Here is a 19306-nt window from a genome sequence, read left to right on the forward strand (position 1 = left end):
GAACACGTTGCTGTTGATCATTGGTTTGGCAACGTTTAAAAAATGATTCGTCAAGTTGTTGTTTCTTTGTATATCACCTGAAATAACTATTTTTTTATTACAACACATTCGCATTGCACACAATAATGGCCAAACACTTAAAGCAGGGGTTTTTAACCTGGGGTGCACGCACCCCCAAGGGGTGCGAGAACTGTTCCTAGGGGGTGCGGGGAAGCTGAATCATTAACGTTGGTTAGGTCTATTCTATTTAGGCAATTACAAAGGGGGGAGCGAACATTGGTTAGTGATTTGAAAGGGGGTGCGAAAATTGGTTGGTGATTTGAAAGGGGTGCAGCAAGGAAAAAAGGTTAAGAACCACTGACTTAAAGGCAAACAACTGCTTGTTTGATGTCATAAACAAGGCACAAACCAAACCAGGTTGGAGTTTTGAGGCAAGTTTTGTTGCTGTATTGTCAATACGTTTGTTTAAAGGCAAATTTTACTATTTTTTTAGATTATACGATGTTTCGTACAATACCGCTATAAACAAACCAAAATTTCGACAGTGACCGCCACCGTGATTTACAAACCACCGCCTATTCGGCGCCTATGGGTCTACTATAAAGTTATAGTGGCAGATGTATTTGTAATCTGTTGAAAATTGTAGAACAAATCTTGGGCCTAAACCACATTAGCGTTCGACAAGCACAAAAAGACAATACTACCAATCAAAAATTTTCAGTAAGTTCCCAAGAATGATGTGTCAACTGCCAAAGTATTCAAAATGTTATCCATTTAATAAAATAAAAATATTACCTGTGTGCCTGGATTTTACGTCGCCGTCATCCGATTTGCCAACGAAATTCCAGACCGGCAAATGTAAAAAAATATTGCAAACATTTTGCTAATTTTTGCATTGCAGTTTTAAAAAATTGTTTGGTCTTGGCAACTTCAGCGATGGACGACGATTTTGATTTTGATATACCTGCTCAGAAGAGCAAAGTTAAAAAGGGAAGAAGAGCCCGATCTAAAGCTCCCGAAAAGTCAACAAACGGTAGGAAAAATATTTTAAAACAATCCGATATATAATATAATAAACAAAAATATAAAGTCCATCTTTTTGGTGTAGTGCAGCCCAGTAAGGTATATATTACAAACAGGGAGAAAGGCAGATTACTGTAATCTGATAAAAAATGTTATGTACAAAACATTTCTGCCTGCAAACAGTAAGAACTAAGAACTCATCTGTATTTGTAAGTCTTAATTAAATTGACTTGTTAGGGAAATAGAATTATTTCGTTTTCAAAGCATTGTTTCTGTTTTTAGCAGAAACAATGTCCGGTGGTCTTTAGAGCTGAGATTATGTCATATTAATTCAGTTTCAAGGTTGAGTTGAGTTTAAAGCAGTGTTAGTTGTATTTCAGAATCATTTGAAGGTATTTTGTTTGATGGTGATGATTTAAAAGGTGGGTAGTTATGACCAGACTTAAAGTGTATGCTTGAAAAATAATAAAGTGTGAGTAAATTATTTGACTTTTAGATTTGCTAGTTCATAATGCAAGGTAATGGCAACAAGACTTAACATTTAGACAATGTAAAATCACTTCATGTTCGTGATCTGCACATACAATGAAACACTTCCAAATACCTTTTTAGGATTTTATGCATTGCTTTATGGCAGTGCTATGTAGGAAACACCTTGGCAGTATACAATATTATTTTCTGGTTGTTTTACTAATTGGTTATCATTTATATGTAACATTCTCTAAAGTGTGTAGTTCAGTATTTAATTCAAATGTCTTTAAATTACTTTACAAGTGGAAGCACCCACTGGCACATCAGAGGAACATGACTTCTCTACAACACAAAATTCTCAACCACCCCGACCCTCTCGGCGACAGATGGGATGGGACATGGCCAGTACAACCCCTGATGACATTTTTGATTCCAGATTACAGCAAGATAGTGTCAGTGATTCAGGCAGTGAAATTCAGGTCATTCCTGACTTGGAGGAACTGCATGAAGATGATTTGCAACAAGAAATGGCTGCTCCTCCCACTGTGGCATCAAATAACATGGCTACTTTCAGGTAAAAACATTACAACATTCATACTTGCATGGTCATTACATTGATAAAGACTATTCAGATCATATTAGACTAATCATGTCAATATGCAACATTTTTCCGAATAATTTTGTAGTGTTTAACTGTTTTTAGTGCATATTCGTCTGTTTTAACAAAAAATTTTGCAACTGATATACTGATTGGTGTTTTTCCCAGTCTTATCTGTAAGTGTAATGCAGTATTTTTTTATCTGTACTCATGCTGTTTTACGTACATGCAGGGAACTTGATGTTGATCTTATGAATCAATCAGCATTCCGCACTTTGGACGGTGGTATTGATATGAAAGTTTTAATAAAAAATCTTCCCTCTGAGAAGGAAGTCCGCGAAGAGCAGGACGTTGAATGGGAATGGGAAAAACTGTTTGCTGAAGTTTGTACTTCTCTTAAATCTAACCCTCAAGAAGCTGCAATACTTCAAAAACCTAGTCAAGAAAGGATTGTGTAATAGATGGTTTCCTTTGTTTTATTTTTTCACAAACATAGAATATTTTTTTATTCGATTTATAGTGTAGATGCTGTTCCAATATAAGCAAGGATGATTGTTGCTATGTCGCATATTGTTAACTGCTTATGGTCGTAGTATTAATAAGAAATCAAATATGTTGCATTAAAGTTGGCAAACTTTTTCTGTAGTTGCCATAAACTCTATTTTATATTGTCACAAAATAGTTTTCTTTAATATTTGGATTAAATTTGAATGTGATAAAATATTTTATACTGCAAAGGTGCTCAATTTTTCTCTGTATACGCTGAAAAGGTATGGTGTAGTTTCAACCTTGATTTATATATAATTTTGATAATGATGCTTTTCCATCACTCGGCTGCGTATAAAGCACCCACATAGAATCACTGCAACCAGCAAAATAGCTAGTGATAACAGATTTATGATGTTGTCATTCAAAGTGACTGTATCCTCAACTGGAACTTCTTCCACATCTTGAAACAAAAATAAATACAAGATTAGCACTCAACGAGTATGGGACTTTGTATGTAATAGCTACTTGTATAAGATATTGCTAGATGATGGTGATCTAAACGAACTTACCATTGGGCAAATTGTCCTTTTCCTGCATTACACGGAATGGCCCAAAGGACAATTGCCTCGACTCGGAATATTCGGCACTTCGTTTCTTACGTTTGGAGCAATCCTACAACAAAACCATATTTTTTGGTCGCCGAGAATTGTTTCATGATGAAACGGTTGGTGACCATATGCAGTAATTATAGCACATACGTACCAACCAAAATCAATATTAGGAGTTTAAACCATATTTTACATCTCATGCAGTTATACAGATATTTTGAAACAAACGAAACAATACCAGCGCGGGGCAATTTTCAGTCGTAATTTGGCAAATCGTCAAGTTGCAGTGTACGTAGATGTTTTGGTCCATGTCTGTGACGTTTGTCCACGCAAAAGATTTAAATTTAAACCTGCCGTAGTTGGCCATGTAGTTTCTGATCACGACTTTTGCATCATTTGGTTCTCCGACCACTGCGTCTGCCTCGCATCTGCATAAATGTTTAACCTTTGTTTAATGTACGACTTTTACAGCACTGCAAAAATTTGAACTGGATCGTCTAAAGTTGACTGATTTCTGTAAAACAGAACAACTATGCACAAACTACAACAAACATGTATTAATTTGTGGTTTTGTACCGAAAACTCCACCTACCCGTCATCCACAATAAGGTATGGTGGAGTATCGCCCGAATTTTCCATTTGTGTTGCCCAGCAAAAGTTAATCTGTACAAAATGAAACTTTACAACAATTAAGATACATGCAACATGAATGGGCGAACCTGTAGCTTGAAGTTTTCATTTCCAGATGGTATATTGTCTAATCTGGCCTCGCCATATACATAGTCTGGGACCATAATTTGCTCATTTGCAAGCAAGGCGGTGCTGAAGTTGCTGAAGCGGTAAAGTGCAAGCGAAGTCTGAAACTCACCGGCCACCGGGTCGAGTGCTGTACCTAGTTGGCTAAAAATCTCGTCATATTACTACATTAAAGTATTTGACAAAACAGCATGTTGTTACCACACTAAAAGTCACAAAAAGCTATGTCCTATTTTGATGTTTATCTGAACATGGCAAATATGTGGGATCTTTAGTTGTTTACTCACTGTAGCCAACAAAGTCAGCGTAAAAACACTACGAATCCCCAATACATTGTGATTTGTGATTTTGCAACCTTCCGATTGGACTTACTTGATGATAGGAGTTAATCTGGCGGAGTTCACAATCTGGCTGTCGTTGTATCGACAAACTGCTGTCAAGTGATATCTGACGTATCTTTGGACAACTAAACTCGTATCCAGTCCCTTCACACTCCATACTTTGAAGGTAGCGGTAATCTCATCAGCGTTTTGCTACGTCCAAAAAATTAACATGTGAAAAGTAAAAAAAAGCAGTCACATAAAGCAGGCATATTCTTTTCTAGAAAACACGTCGATTTTTCGCGCACATTTTGTATTATTGTTTAAGATTTGTATGTAACGTATATGCACATCAGTTAAGACATAGATAAATAGCTGGGATCAGCTTTGAAGCGTCCATGCAGACCCACAATCACGGCAAACTTAGGCTACATAGAGCGCGGGTCCCGAAAAGATTTGTCTAGCATAGACAACGCCTTGCCATAAAGTGGATGCTTGGTGACCGACTGATTCGGTACAACGCCTTTAATATGCCTGGAGTGCTATGATACACATGTTCACATTTTTTTTCTGCTAACCTGAAACGACGCAAAACATTCTGTAAGGTTGAAATTAAATGTAGTGTCAGCTCCTGATGCACGACATTTTCCAGGGAGAGCTTGAACGGGAACGTCTCTGCTTTGAGCAATGTAGAGTGCGTCCAAATCGTTGTTTTCATATTCGAGGCATTCCCACAGTGCCTGCGCAATACTAAAAGTGTAGAATCGTATTGTAACTAGCCAAATAGAGTTGAATCACAGTAAAATGGGTGTAATATTGGTGATTAACTACTCCACACGATAAGTAGCCAATAGTTTTATCTCAGCGAAACTAGAGGATGCCGTAGCTGTACAAAGTGTTTCAGTTACAATGAGACACTTTTGTTCCATTGTTTGAAACCAGACCATAAAAATGCAGAATAAATTAAACGGCTGCTGGTGGCCTTTTTCATTTGCCTATCTTTCGCACTGCATCAATTCTAATATTTCAACATTTGCCTTGATATATTTTGCAATTCACAGGTTTTGGAAACCACTGGGTAAGTTGTCTGATATGTTAATTATGTTAAACCAAAAAGATTTCATATCTACTGTTTGTAAAAAATTCAACTAAATTGGTCAAACAATGTACGGAAAAGCACATCACATGTATACATCATAAGTTATACGTATGGTCGTATACGATAATGCAGGGCTACTCAAATAGTTTTGTCAAAGGTATGAAGGGTAAAAAATAACGAGGTTCGCACATTTCTGTCAGTAATGCAAATGTAACATGTCATAGCCAACTTGGGTTTTAGCTAGTGGTGCAGGATTTAGCCGGTTCGCACCGGTTCTATACCGTCTCACGAAATTTTATGAGATCAGCGAACCGGTTAGCATTACTGGTAACTGTCAATGGATCTTTTGTAACAGAACCGGCTGAAAAATATGACTTTTGTGATAGAACCGGCTGATAAAAAATTTAAATCCCACCACTGGTTGTAGCGTAGATAATGGGAAGAGTCGCGGCCAAAGAAACATTTAAGCCGTATGTTGATGTCAGGGAAACAAAAGCTTGAATTAGGCACTGAACGTGAATTTACTCATTACAAAAGTATATTGGCACAAAGTCATACAAAAAACATTTTACCTGGTTTTGTAGGATTTTTCGTGTCGCAATGATTAAAAATCAGTTTATTAGATCACAGATATAACGTGCGCAAACAATTGCTGATTTGTTAATTGTGTAGTGAGCAATTGGACATTTGTTTCGTCACAATTGTGCAATCTGACCTCACATAAGATTTTGAAAGTACTTTAGGCTCCTCGCAGTACGAGAAATTACAATGCGGATCCCCTTTGGAAAGGGTAGAGCTAATTACACTGAACTTTGGCTTGCGCCCGGTCTGGGAACTTCTGGTAGGTGGCGCAACGGAGCATAAGCGTTTATGGTGCTGACTCAGCAATTTGGGTTTATGGTAAGAATGATTGCTGAGTGAGCACCATAAACGCCTATGCTACATGACAATGACCAAGTATTTAACACACAAATGATTGTACATGAAGTCGTAATCAAAAAACCGTCAAGGACCACATCTAACGCCTCAAAGGTCCGGATATGGACCGCGGTCCGCCATTTGAGTAGCGCCGGTGTAAAACAAAACCAATACCGATCATAAAAGAGGTTCTATCATTAACGTGTTACTTACTGGATTGTAATGTTGCTTTCGTCGCAGTAGATTGGCATCCAGGTTTGACCTGTCAAATGTAAGGCAAGAAATTTAGACAACAACTCTTGGAAAACAACTGAAAGTCGATTCATCGATTGATTTGGTTTAACAATGAAAAAATGACCATATAATCCGATTTTCGAAAAAAACGACTTGCTACTAACAATGTCGATAAGTCAAATACAGTTTTCTTCAAACACCTTACTTCTTTGGACCGTAACATTGGCCAAGAAACTTGCAGTAGCATTTGTTCCCGTTGTGAGAAATGTGACTGTAACTATACTTCCGTCTATATTTTCCGAGAAAGGGGTTGACATGCTTCCCTGCAGTTCTGCGAGTGTGACTCCATCTGCATGGATCTAAACCAAATTACCATTGTAAAACTGGTCAAGTTTTGTTTAAAGGTTTTCACCAACAGCTTGATTAATTTTGCTATTAGTTATGGCAACTGTATAATATTTCTGCAGTAAATATAAAAGCAAAATCTTACTGGGTTCATTTACTTGAAATCGATGCCACGAGCTTACATTTGTTACTCTAACATGCTGGCTTTAAATTGGGGTGCAATTAAGGTACTTATGCAAGTTTAAACTTACACGTAGGATATCCTGATCTGGTGTCGTATCGAACGCTGTGAAATCAAATGTAAACGTCGAACGCACAGGCTGAACAAATTTCCATTCCAAACGTTGCGGGTTTTTATAGAATGCAGGGTAACCAGGAGATTTGAGTTCGTATGGTGCTTCATCGCAAATGGTAACTTTTTCAGAAGGGATAGCTGTATTAATAAGAGGTTGTCGTCAAATCGATACAATTTGCTCTGTTGATTGTTTATTTGGGTCAAACATTGCCACTTGCGACAAACGAAAATCCGTGGAGAGTAGAAATGAAGCCTTTTGGACAAAAAAGTGTCATGGTATTACAAACTGTCTTTAAAGCTATGCCCAATAAAAGCAATATTAGCTGACAAAACTACTGTAAAACAAACGAAATTCTATACATACCGCCCACCAATCTGATCCTAACAAATGTGCCTGAGTTTGTTTGAGCTGTCTGGCAGTCCAAAAAAACTTGCGTTCCTGGAACCACCAATGTTGTGCTCACATCACCACGAAGAACTTCCCCAATCAAAATACCGGTGTTGTCACTTCCAGCATAAATCTTAAAATATGGTATTTTTGTTGATGCAATACATTTGTTTTAAAACACAGCTAGAGCAACGTGAGAACAGATACAATGAGAAAAATAATAGAAATTGCAGGTAAATCAATCACTGCAAATTATGTGGTAGCTTTGGCAAAATACAGAAAAACAACATCATTATGACGTGGGCTTTAGCACGTGTCCAATAATAGCGTCGTCCAGTCAAAGGACGACAGATTTGTAGCGTCCATTTTTTATGGCCAAGTTTTGCCAGAAAAATGTACTTAATCAAACAAACAAAAAACAGATTCGCGAATAAATATCCTCGGGATTTGCACACATAAAAACAGTAATCACCCTGTACACATGTAAACATTCGAGCAAAAGAGGAAGATTACGCGGACGAGGTTGCAAAGTTAAAGGCTCGTGTCTGTAGGTCTACCTGGCCGTTTTAAGGTAGCAATCGTTCACAAGGCAACAACAAGCATGCTGTAGCAGCGTAGCTGTTTTGTCGATAAATCAAGTCCCACATCTCCTTACACTAAATTACTTATCAATAAAATGTTTTTCAAAAACTTTGGGGCATTTTACTTGTGACAGGTCGTTTATTTTTATTTCCTCGGGATTTTAATGGACCACAAAGTGCTTTTTTCCGTTGTTACTACGTCGTCGGTTTTTCAATTTAAATGTTTTTAGAACATAACAATAATCTGAGCTCCCAGATTAGTTTGCTTGTCACACAACCTTGTTTTCCCACAAGTGCCATCACTGACGGCACCACCACAGACTTTGGAACCGAAATAAGCCTGCACTGTAAGGTACGAAATATTCGAATTCTGTTTCTAGATTTTTATCTCCAAGCTAATGAATCTCCAGGCAGCGGTTTGAATTATCAACTTATTGAGACTTTTAGCACAAACCTGTTGCGTTACTTATTGGTGTTAGAATCAGTATCCTGAAGAACTCACTCAGCCTGGTATGATAGCGAACGCGTTTTAAACCCGTTAACTCGTTGGTGTTAGGTTTTAGCTTTACAGTTCTTAAATGAGCCAGAGTTATGTTGCAATCACCCAATGACACCTGACTGGGTCTAAAATTGCCCAACGGACTTGCTATGAGACAGTAATCGCAACGTTTGACGGACAAAGACAGCGTCAAGACTGGCGTATGGGTAATTCAGTTCCTATTTGATATAGTTCGTTATGCAGTGTTGCCCAAATCCTACCTGGCAATAGTCTTGATTATTAACCAAGACACCGCTCACATGACTGACAATCACAGCATCGGCATCAGGCACTGTGGTAGTAAATCCATATCCAAACGTGGAACATACAGCCGGTGGAAACTGCACAGTCAGAAATGCTGACGAACCCATTGAGCCACAGTCTTGACCTACTGAAAAGTCAAACACACAAACTTATTCAAACTGTTTAAAACTGCTGGTTAATGCTGATAATATATCATGTTTTGCTTTGCGGAATTAGTTTGTTAAGTATGTGGTTAAGAAGAGAACGAGACAAAAAGCTATTTGTTAGATAATAATGTGTTAGATAAGCTGCAGACAGTTTTACAATGTGTTAGATACTTTGTTAAACACGATCGCGTGAATGTACAAAACTGAAGTACAAAAAACAATACTTACATGAACCAGGAAGGAAAATCGCCCAGCAAAATAATGAAATAGACCAAAAGACTTTGTTCATGTTTCGCGAAGATATACTGTATTCTCCTTACAATTATAACCTGTGCTTTGCACTTGTGCACTGATAAAATTTAAAAGCAACTTCTATTGGCCATTGAAAGTGTCGAATAAACATATTAGTAATATTTAGTATGCTATTTTCTATAGTATTTTATCACATGCGTTTGGTCATTATATGAAATACGCGAAAAATACATCAACCTACAAAAACTTGCGATAGGTGGCGCAAAGAGCACGGGAGTCATTTCAAAAAGATATTTCTGTAAAAATGATGACAATACTCCATTTTTGCGCCACTTTAACAGATTTTTCGTCATATTGGTTATTTTGTTAGCTAGCACTACAGTCAGCATACCCTCAGCAAAAAACGCTGCTTAGGTCTACCTTAAACAGCAACTAGCTGTTTGTTCGCGACACCGAATGTTTGCAAAATGTTCCATTCAGCCTGGCGGTAAAGGACAATTGTCACACCGGAAACTTTGCTGTTACATTACCGGTGTGCTTGTTGGAAACAATGTGTCATCGCTGAGCCTTGTATCCCCGTTTATTCGCTGCGTTGTCGGCACTATCGTTATGCATGTATTCTATTTAAATGGGCTTGTGCAGTTCATACCTAAATGAGAATTAAGTGGAGGCCTATCATATTTAAATTGTCAAAAAATGTCAAATATCACAACTTACTCGTTGCATGTTGCTGTTTTGAATGAACTGTAGGGGAGTATTTCTTTGAGGTGAAACCGATAAAGCATTTTAACCGTTTTGAGTATCCAAATAATAAAATGTAAAAAAAAAATTGTAATGCCCTGAGCAAATTACGTTTTGTTGTAATAAAATTTTTCAAAAAAGGATTCTTACAACCACCTCGTGTTCACAAGGTTGTTAGTTCAAATCTTGTCTCGGGAATTTGTGAGCAAGAAAATTGAGCGGCATTGCTCTAAACCAGAGGAGATGAATTAAATTGAAAAGTTACCAACTTTCCCATTAAAAAAAAACTTTTAAAAAACGATAGTGTTTTTTTTTCAACATAGTAAAATGATACGTTGTCTGCAACAATCATGTATATTGCGTCATGGTATTAAATATAGGTCCGCCTATTCTGTGATAATATTTTCCTTGTTCAAACAACACACGATATTTTGGAAAGATTTATTGCTTTAGATGCAAGCGGCAGTTATAACGGTTTTAACATTGAGGGCAACAAACAGATCATGATTAGATAAGCATAATTACAAAAATCCACGATACCTTGATGGCGTCAATCAAACAAAAAGTAGGAATGTACTAAACCTGCTTTACAGGCTCATGAAACCGTCGCTATCCATGCAAATTGCACTTACAGGCGACCAATGTACCTAAACATACTAGCTACAGCTAACAAACAAACGAGTAAATTGCTTTGCCTTCACCAGCACCCAATCAAAACGGCTGAATTGGATCACGTGACCTTGGGTGCTTGGGCGTCGCTTTACGAATCGGCGAAAAATCAAGTTCATCACCAGCGTGAACGTTCATAATTACCAGAGGGGCACGTTGGGGTCTAGGGGGGGTTCGGACAGGGGTCTTACCCCTCCTTTGGGTGGAATCTAAGTTGTTTGACTTTATGTGAGGTACAGTTGTCGTCACAGATTTAACGTTCTCGCGTGAGTCTTCAACCTGAGACAGTTTGTCATGGTCTAAAGACTTTGAGAGGGTGTACGGACTTACAGGGGTTTGGGGTTCAGCTACCCTATACGGAAGGGGCGCAAGTTTTATCGGGGACACAGACTTGCTGCTGATCAAAGTGTTGAACTGCTCAACTTTTTCAGATACCCAACCTGGCTTGATGCTTCTATTGTTAAACACCTTAGCTTGATGTTGAGTGGATGTCGTGGCTTCTTGCTTGGTCTCAAACTTACGGACTCGCAATGCGTAAGTTTCATCCAACCTTGGAATACGTTGATGCGAAGAGCGGCCCTTTGGATCGTGCTTTGTTTCATCTTTTAACTGTACAGGATTAAACAGCTCCTCAAAGACATCGTACGAGGTTCCAGTCCCAACTATTTTTTCAAAACTTCTAGGTTGAAGTTTTAGTTTGTTTGGGAGAACAGATTCGGTAGCCCTCATACTGTGCAGCAGTTTGTTCTTTGTAGCGCTGGACATGACTGGTCGGCGGGAAGGCCGAGCTGGTGAATTGACGCGTTTCACCAACCTTAGATTTTTCTTAGCTGGACTTTTTGCTGATCGCCGCAGAGGACTTTTTCCACGAACAATCCCGCTTTCCTCGAGAAAAAATATTCCACTTCGACGTGAAATGACGCGAGAACGCTTTAGGGGGGAATCGACATTTCTTCGTCTCATTCTTTCTGTTGGTTTATGTTCATTAGTAGTTATTTGATTTATAATGGAATCCAGTACAAATTGGCAATCGTGCATCACTTGGAGTGGAGATTTCGGCTCCGAATGCTCTTGGCAAGCGTGACTGATAGCACCCGTGTCACATGTTTTCGGCGAGGGTTCAGTTGCTCCAGAAACTTCCATATTCTCATCGTGGTGGTGCAGCTCGCTTTGAGTTTCCATTATAGCTGCAACGAGACCTGGTGGACTTTTGGGGGAATTGTCATCCATTATAGAAGATGTAATTTCTTGTTTTTTGTCTAATTCCTCCAATGCACTTGTAAAATCGGTTTGCATAGATTCAGGATGCAACGAAATTTTGGAATCAGATTTTGGCGACATGCAACCTTGTATCGATATGTAACTTTCCTTAGAAGTTGAAGGAGATTCATCCCCATATGAAAGCGGGTGAATTTCATTTTCTTTGTTGGCCAAATCATTACAAGGCAACGCTTCCCATGTAGCTGCTGGCTCACATGAAATGGACTCAGTACTGGGAGAGTTATCTACAGTTATTTTATTTAGCGAATCGGAGGAGTTGTCTTGCACAGCGACATCGTGAATACTCGTTGCCAAGGAACCATGAATTTCTTCATGCGGTGCGGGGTCACCAATAATCGAAGAAAGATCAGCAGAATTGGTACAGGATAAATCGTCATGTTTCACATCCTTATCGGGTTTGTTCATTGCTATGAGGCTACCGAGACTGAGGTCGAATATTGAAACGCTGTTGTTAATGACTTCTTCGGATGAGCGATCTAAACCATCGAATATGGAAGCGTCTGATTGTTGAGTGCTTTGTAACACTGAAACAGAAGTAATAGTGCAGTGTTCATTTACAGAGTGCTGCCCCTATTGATCTTCTGCCAGACACAAAATATTAACAAATCTTGCTTTTTCAGCGGTTTCATTATAAGGTAACCTACGTTTCGACACACTATAAAATGTCATCCTTCTTCAGAAATTACAAGAAGAAATTGTGGACAGCAACTTACCTCCATCCTCACTATCAAAAGTCCTGTCCTCTGTTGTTGTGTCCGAAATTGTTGATTCCAAAGTTTCGATACTTATGTACTTAGGGTCAGTTCGATTTATCTTTAACAGATCTGCACAACAAAATTTTGATTGTAAAATGTTGGCATAATGTGTTTGCATGAAGTAAAATCCAATGCAAGATTAAATATTACAACACAAACCCATTGAATAGATAGGTAGGTACTAAATGGTTAAAAGCAAAAGTTTAGTAGAAAGTGAATCGTAACAGCCACAATCTAAGTGCCAGTATTATATACGATAGCTGTATTTTCAGTACCTTTGGACGCCCCATCATGGTCTTTCATGGGTTGCAGAGAAACCGCTGACCGATTAACTTTCTGATTGTGGGCTGAAAAAAAATGCTTGAAACTAGAATCATTTGTGAACATTTTTTGTTACAAATGCCATCAATTTAAAAATGTATATTATTCTACATCTCCACAAGAAATTACCTCTCTTGGCTTTTCGTGATCTTCTTACTACAGCTGGAGAAACAAAGGGTGATCTCAATTTGTTTAAAAACTTTTTGTTCTTCTTTTTTTGCGTTTCCAAATCTGACAAAAAATAACAACTCTTTTACTGTCTACACAAAATATACATTTGATAAATACCACATGACATACAGTCAAGAGCACTGGGTTAATAAGTCGTTTTAACAGCTGATGTCTCAAAAACCACACAACATAAAGTACCTGATAAAGATTCACAGCTGTGATTGGCCAGTTTTCGTCCAGTAAGACAGCTTGATTCGTCATTTACTGGGTATGAGACCACCAATCCTTCTGTATGCTTATGTTTCATCAAGTTTCTAAGATTTCTGCGATTTTTTGGTTTCACAGGCAATTTGGTGGCATTAAAACAGGAAGTGCTCCCAGAGTCATGCCTGAAAATTAAAATTAACCAGTGAAAGTTTAATTTCAAATATATTTTATCTTGGCAAACAATAAATGGCAAAATTCGTTTAAGTGGCATAAGGGTTTTGTGACAAGAAAAAGGTCATATAGCTCTGAGCTAATATAAGGTTTAATTTGATGTGACCTATTATGTAAACAATACATAAATTCACATTTTTTATGGTGGATATTTTAAAAAGGGCAGTGAATAACTACTATGCAACTGATTGTTTGCTTTTAATCGAAATCCTATTTAATCCTTACCGTTGCTGTTTTTTAAATGATTCTTGCGTTGCTGAATCACATTTTGTATTTTCATCAGCAAAGTTCATGTTTGGACTCTTTATGTTTTCTAAAATTATCAATATAAACTCGATGAACGAAACACAGTGCATAAGCCAGCCATATCATACTTTGCACCAGAGGTCTTTAAGAGCCAAAGAGCAACTTAGCAGGACAACAAAACTAATATTATGTAAAATGCAACATTTATTGCCTTCGTGACACTTACTAAGCCTGGAGTAGATGGACTGAAAAGGTAAATGTTAGCTAACAAACATTTGTAAAAGCAAAACAAATTAGCTGATCTTACAGAAGAACTATATATGGTATATAAAAACACAACAATAAAAATAGGTGATTTTTACCAGAAAAGGTTGTTAATGGTATCTTTTTTAACCTTACTTCCACTTATAATCATAGGCGCAGAGTTTCACAAAAATGCAAGGTGGAATGGATAGAATGGTACGTTCGTCAAAATTTAGAAAAAAAACTGAATGGTTGAAGCATTGTTTATTTTTGAACATGTTGCTTTTTATCATTGGTTTAGCGACGTTTAAAAAATGTTTCGTCAAGTTGTTGTTTCTTTGTATCACCTGAAATAACCACTTTTTTATTACAACACATTCGCATTGCACACAATAATGACCAAACACTCATTGACAAACAATTGCCTGTTTGATGTCATAAACAAGGCACTAACCAAAACAGGTTGTAGTTTTGAGGCAAGTTTTGTTGCTATATTGTCAGTACGTTTGTTTAAAAGCAAATTTTACTAATTTTTCTTTAGATTTTGCGATGTTTCGTACGATACCGCTATAAAGAAACCAAAATTTCCACAGTGGCCGCCACCGTGCTTTACAAACCCAAGGTGGCGGCGCAACCCCGTCACCGCCTACTCGGCGCCTATGCTTATAATTATTTCTACCTTGTAATAAATGTATGTTATCTGGGCACTTTCATTAGCATAAAGTAAAACAATAATTTAAAATTTGGTATTACTTCGTGGGTCATGATATGGAGGGCCAGATGCTGCCCCTCAGTTTTAAGACTCATCTCTTCAACCATAACACAATGTGGAAATGCAGAACAAACCAACAAAAAATAAGGGCTTGAATGAACAGAAATATGAGGTACAAAGACATTAAAATGTAAAACAGTTTGCTCCAAACCTTGAAACTGGAATGGTGTGATCAATATTTTGGGAACTTTAGGAACCGACTTTGAATTTGGTGGAAGTGTTGACACTTCAGTTGAAGATAATGCTGAACCTTGTAAACTTCTTCTGTAAACCCCCAAAAAAGCATGTTTGACTTTTTATGTGGACACAACTTCATTTCGATTTAAAGTAAATCAAAATCACATTTCTTGTTTAATAGATATATTTATGCTTGAAATGAACAGACTAAGTTACTGATGAAATAGTTTTACCTCTTAGCAGGTCGAATCTCTTCATCTATTTCTGCTGTTCGCTTTATTCTAACTTCTTTGTATACCGATGCATCTATCAAAATGTATGTATTAAAACTGCATGAGAAGTTAAAAGGATTGTTGAGTCTCTCAATGTTTTCATTATTAGAATGAGAAGTCCTCGAATGTAAGTTGCTGAATTCAGCCAAACTAATTTTATTCCAACACTTTGTTTAACAAACTTTTATATTGGTTTTCAAGTTTGTTTAAAAGTGACAAAGATGGTTGGAATAAAACAGCTTTATATTTTGAGCATATATCGATTGTCCTTTGTTAAAGGGTAAATATTGGAAAACAATGAGTCTAAAATTAAGTGATTGGAAAACACCACTTGCAGAACAACAATAAAAAAGCAAACCTTGGTGATTGTTGGATGAATTCACATGCGACTTCATTAGTTTTCCACAAACGGTGTTCATCATGCGATCTAAATAACAGTGTTAATAACAAGTAAAATCCACTGCCTGGAATTTAAATTTACAGCATACAACTTACCAGCAAAACTTCTCCGCCTTTTGTGTTTGCTATCATCAACCACAATTTCATGGACACACTCTGGGCCACTGCATACTGACTGGTGAAGAAGTACTGCTGGAAACTCACCTGTTTTAAACATGAAACATAACATAAAAAGTGGAAGGCTACAGAAATATAGTTTACATTTTCATTTTGTTTAAAATTTTCAACATAAAAAGATACATATAGTTGTAAAACAAGCTAAAGCTTGCTAAACAAGCTAAAAATAAGGAACTAAACTTTTATTTTGATTAACTAGGGCAGGGATGGCGAACCTTTTTAGTTGAATGGGTCAACCATGATATCAAAATTCGGAAAGAAAACAAAGTGGGTCACATATTTTATTACATGTCAATGTCAATGCTAAGATGCTTGTTGCTGCATTTTTTCTAAAAGTCTTGTAATCTTAGGTAGTTTTCAGCTTAATACTTGCTGCAGTCATATCTGAGCTGAGACGATTCTTGATTTTATGAAATTCTTGTGTGAAAACAAAGATTCGCATGAATATGTTGAACCGAACAGCGTCAACAAAGTTACAACAAATTGTTTCAAGTTGTACGTTTAAATAAACATATTTGTTGCCTCACAATTGACTAAACAATCTGAATTTTAAGACAATAGGCAATCTGACAAAAGGCTTGAAGTTAACTGTTGTGTTGCTTTTTAATCTTGGAAGTCTGGTAACCCTACCACTAGTAATCAGTATACAATTTTGAAACTACAAGTGGGTCACTGAAATTCACGTGGTGGGTCACTGAAATTCACGTGGTGGGTCACATTGTGACCCGCGGGTCAGTGGTTCGCCATCCCTGAACTGGGGTCAAACAAATTGAAATTTAAGCTTACCTATCCTGTCATGCTTGTTAATTAACATCTTAACAAACTGGGCATGTTGTAACACACAGTCTAAGTTTTCTTTCATTGTGTTTGCTTTAGGTTGTTCGAACTTCAATAAATTGGGAGCAAATACAGTGGCTAGGCATTCTGAGGTCATTCTGAAAAACAAATACTGAATATTACATCGTACTATTATTATGATAATGCTTGCAGATCAATGGACAAGAAGTTGGTTGACTTTTCTTTCATGAATGCTTTAGCTAGAATGTTTCAAAAAGTCGGCTAAAGCTTTAAAAATGTAATAAATGAATATATAACACAAGTTTCACAATCAAACAACTTAAATGTAACAAATATATTGATTACTGTGTCTAAATACAAAAACAACAACAACTAGAAGGGTGGCTTAGCACATATTGCCCTTGCACATACACTATAGCATATTTTGAAACATTAATATATTTCCTACACTTTTATATTGGGTCCCATATTAGCCATCGTCTTTTATAACCTTGGTTGTTTCTGCAAGCAAAAACTCATGGGTCCCCACACATGCAAAGTTGTAGATAATGCATTTCAATAGATAACAATGAGTAAGTAGGATAACTCCATCAAACATTTGATAGAAAAACTGGTCGGACAAACTTCAGGGGAAAATACCCATTTTAGGGGGCTAGCGGGGTGAATACTGGGGTTATCAACAAAACCAAAGTGGGATGCACATCTACATAACTGCATCTACCATCTGTATAAGTTTCAGCCACATCCATCAAGCATTTGATGGCAAAACGAGTCAGACAAACTTCGGGAGAAAAAAACATTTTAGGGGGCTAGCGGGGTAAATACTGGGGTTATCAACAAAAACAAAGTGGGATGCACACCTACATAACTACATCTACAATCTGTGTCAATTTCAGCTGAATCCATCAAACATTTGATAGAAAAACGAATCGGACAAACTTCGGGGGGAAATACCCATTTTAGGGGGCTAGCGGGATAAATACTGGGGTTATCAACAAAACCAAAGTGGGATGCACATCTACATAACTACATCTACCATCTGTGTAAATTTCAGCCAAATCCATCAAACATTTGATGGAAAAACGAGCCGGACAAACTTCGGCAAAAAAATACCCATTTTAGGGGGCTAGCGGGGTAAATACTGGGGTTATGAACAAAAACAAAGTGGGATGCACATCTACATAACTACATCTATCAAGGATTTGATGGAAAAACGAGTCGGACAAACTTTGAGGAGAAGAAAAATGAAAGAAAAAAAACAAAAACATTTTGAGTAAAATAAAAAAAAAATAAAAAAGAATCTGTAAAACAGATTTAGTGTATTTACACAATGCCTGTCCTTCAGTTCTTACTTATTTTGTGATGAATTTTCTGCTACATTCCAGAGAAAATGACAAATATACAGAAGACAATGTAAATGTGCACGAGGAAGCATCAAACACACAAGTTGAGTGGCCTGAAACACAGAAATAATGAATTGCTGACCAAAAAACGTTAAATTTGCAAACAAACAAAAACCTCTAATTGTATATCCTTGTCTTTGAGGTTTAAGATTTGTGTTGTTACTTTAGAGAAGCTTTTTGGAAATACACAAACAGATAGTTCTCTTAGAAACATAGTAAGTGTGTTTGCTACATCATGGGGATTTTCATCAGTCAGTTCACTTCTGTTTTCCAGCTTTTCCTAAAGCAAAAACAAATGTAAACTAACACAAAAAAATAATTATGTTTCAAAGTTGTGTCAAGACTTGCCTTCAGTGCAATAATTCGTTTGTGGGAACCTGATATTCGAAACAAACCAACAACAGTTAGATGATTTCTTAAGTAGGAGCAAATTTGATGCACTATCAATGGTGGGTGTAGGTTCTGGACAAAATAAAAGATTCATTTATGCTTTCCAAGTTAAACAATTTCCACAAAATTTACAGTTTGGCGTGCAAGAAAAATCACATGTAAAAATTATGGTTATATTGCATTTAATGAAAGAGAAACAATTAACACAAACACAATTACTAAGATGGTTGGCAAAATTAACTAACAAATTGAAATGATTTTTGACATAATTTTGAAAGAACCATAACCATATTTGTAAAAACAATACAAATGTTTTGTTCTTAAAATAATGCAAAAAAACACGGTAGTAAAGCATTTTACACTCACATGATGTTCACATTTGGGCACCGAGTTCAACGTACTTCCAAATAGGGAAAATTTTCGATCCTGTATAAAAAAGAGTCAAAGATTACTACAAATAGTTCCATGATGATACTCAAGTCGATGACCAAATTCAAACCTTTCCACTTTTTGCATTGTCCAGTTGATAAACGTGTTCTTCTTGGAGTTTTATGCCTGTCGTTTCTTCAAGCTTTATGCAGGCCATATGATGTAGGCATTTTTCGTTACAGGTTAAAGACTTCATCTCATTATTTAAAATCGTATTGTTCTACAAATCGTGTTTAACAAACAAAAACAAATTTCGAAATTTCCGCCGGACTCTTTGCTGCCTCTGTTGACAACTCACA

The 19306-nt window shown here is 37.0% G+C and overlaps 3 protein-coding genes across 3 annotated transcripts; 1 reads left to right on the top strand and 2 right to left on the bottom strand.

Annotated features, from left to right (window-relative positions):
• Nucleotides 1-865: 865 nt before the first annotated feature.
• LOC145205315 (intraflagellar transport protein 43 homolog A-like) lies at nucleotides 866-3076 on the top strand. The gene is made up of 3 exons (XM_080078002.1): nucleotides 866-1033; nucleotides 1798-2068; nucleotides 2325-3076. The coding sequence occupies exons 1-3, from the start codon at nucleotides 937-939 to the stop codon at nucleotides 2548-2550; spliced, it is 594 nt and encodes a 197-aa protein (XP_079934128.1). The 5' UTR covers nucleotides 866-936; the 3' UTR covers nucleotides 2551-3076.
• LOC145204723 (uncharacterized) lies at nucleotides 2887-9034 on the bottom strand. Its single transcript, XM_080077313.1, has 12 exons — nucleotides 8885-9034; nucleotides 7521-7677; nucleotides 7205-7294; nucleotides 6722-6875; nucleotides 6496-6544; nucleotides 4844-5005; nucleotides 4318-4478; nucleotides 3909-4089; nucleotides 3782-3852; nucleotides 3428-3617; nucleotides 3151-3253; nucleotides 2887-3041 (listed from the first exon to the last, which is right to left on the bottom strand). Exons 1-12 carry the CDS (start codon nucleotides 9032-9034, stop codon nucleotides 2887-2889), a joined length of 1623 nt encoding a protein of 540 aa, XP_079933439.1.
• A 1456-nt stretch (nucleotides 9035-10490) lies between these two features.
• LOC145204888 (uncharacterized) lies at nucleotides 10491-19292 on the bottom strand. The gene is made up of 16 exons (XM_080077498.1): nucleotides 19078-19292; nucleotides 18945-19004; nucleotides 18537-18650; nucleotides 18304-18468; nucleotides 18138-18241; nucleotides 16774-16922; nucleotides 15907-16014; nucleotides 15770-15838; nucleotides 15373-15445; nucleotides 15114-15226; nucleotides 13927-14014; nucleotides 13462-13652; nucleotides 13222-13323; nucleotides 13047-13118; nucleotides 12730-12840; nucleotides 10491-12540 (listed from the first exon to the last, which is right to left on the bottom strand). The coding sequence occupies exons 1-16, from the start codon at nucleotides 19201-19203 to the stop codon at nucleotides 10778-10780; spliced, it is 3408 nt and encodes a 1135-aa protein (XP_079933624.1). The 5' UTR covers nucleotides 19204-19292; the 3' UTR covers nucleotides 10491-10777.
• Nucleotides 19293-19306: the final 14 nt, after the last annotated feature.

Source organism: Phallusia mammillata, chromosome 8 (assembly GCF_965637545.1).
Source record: "Phallusia mammillata chromosome 8, kaPhaMamm4.hap1.1, whole genome shotgun sequence".
NCBI classification, from domain to species: Eukaryota; Metazoa; Chordata; class Ascidiacea; order Phlebobranchia; family Ascidiidae; genus Phallusia; species Phallusia mammillata.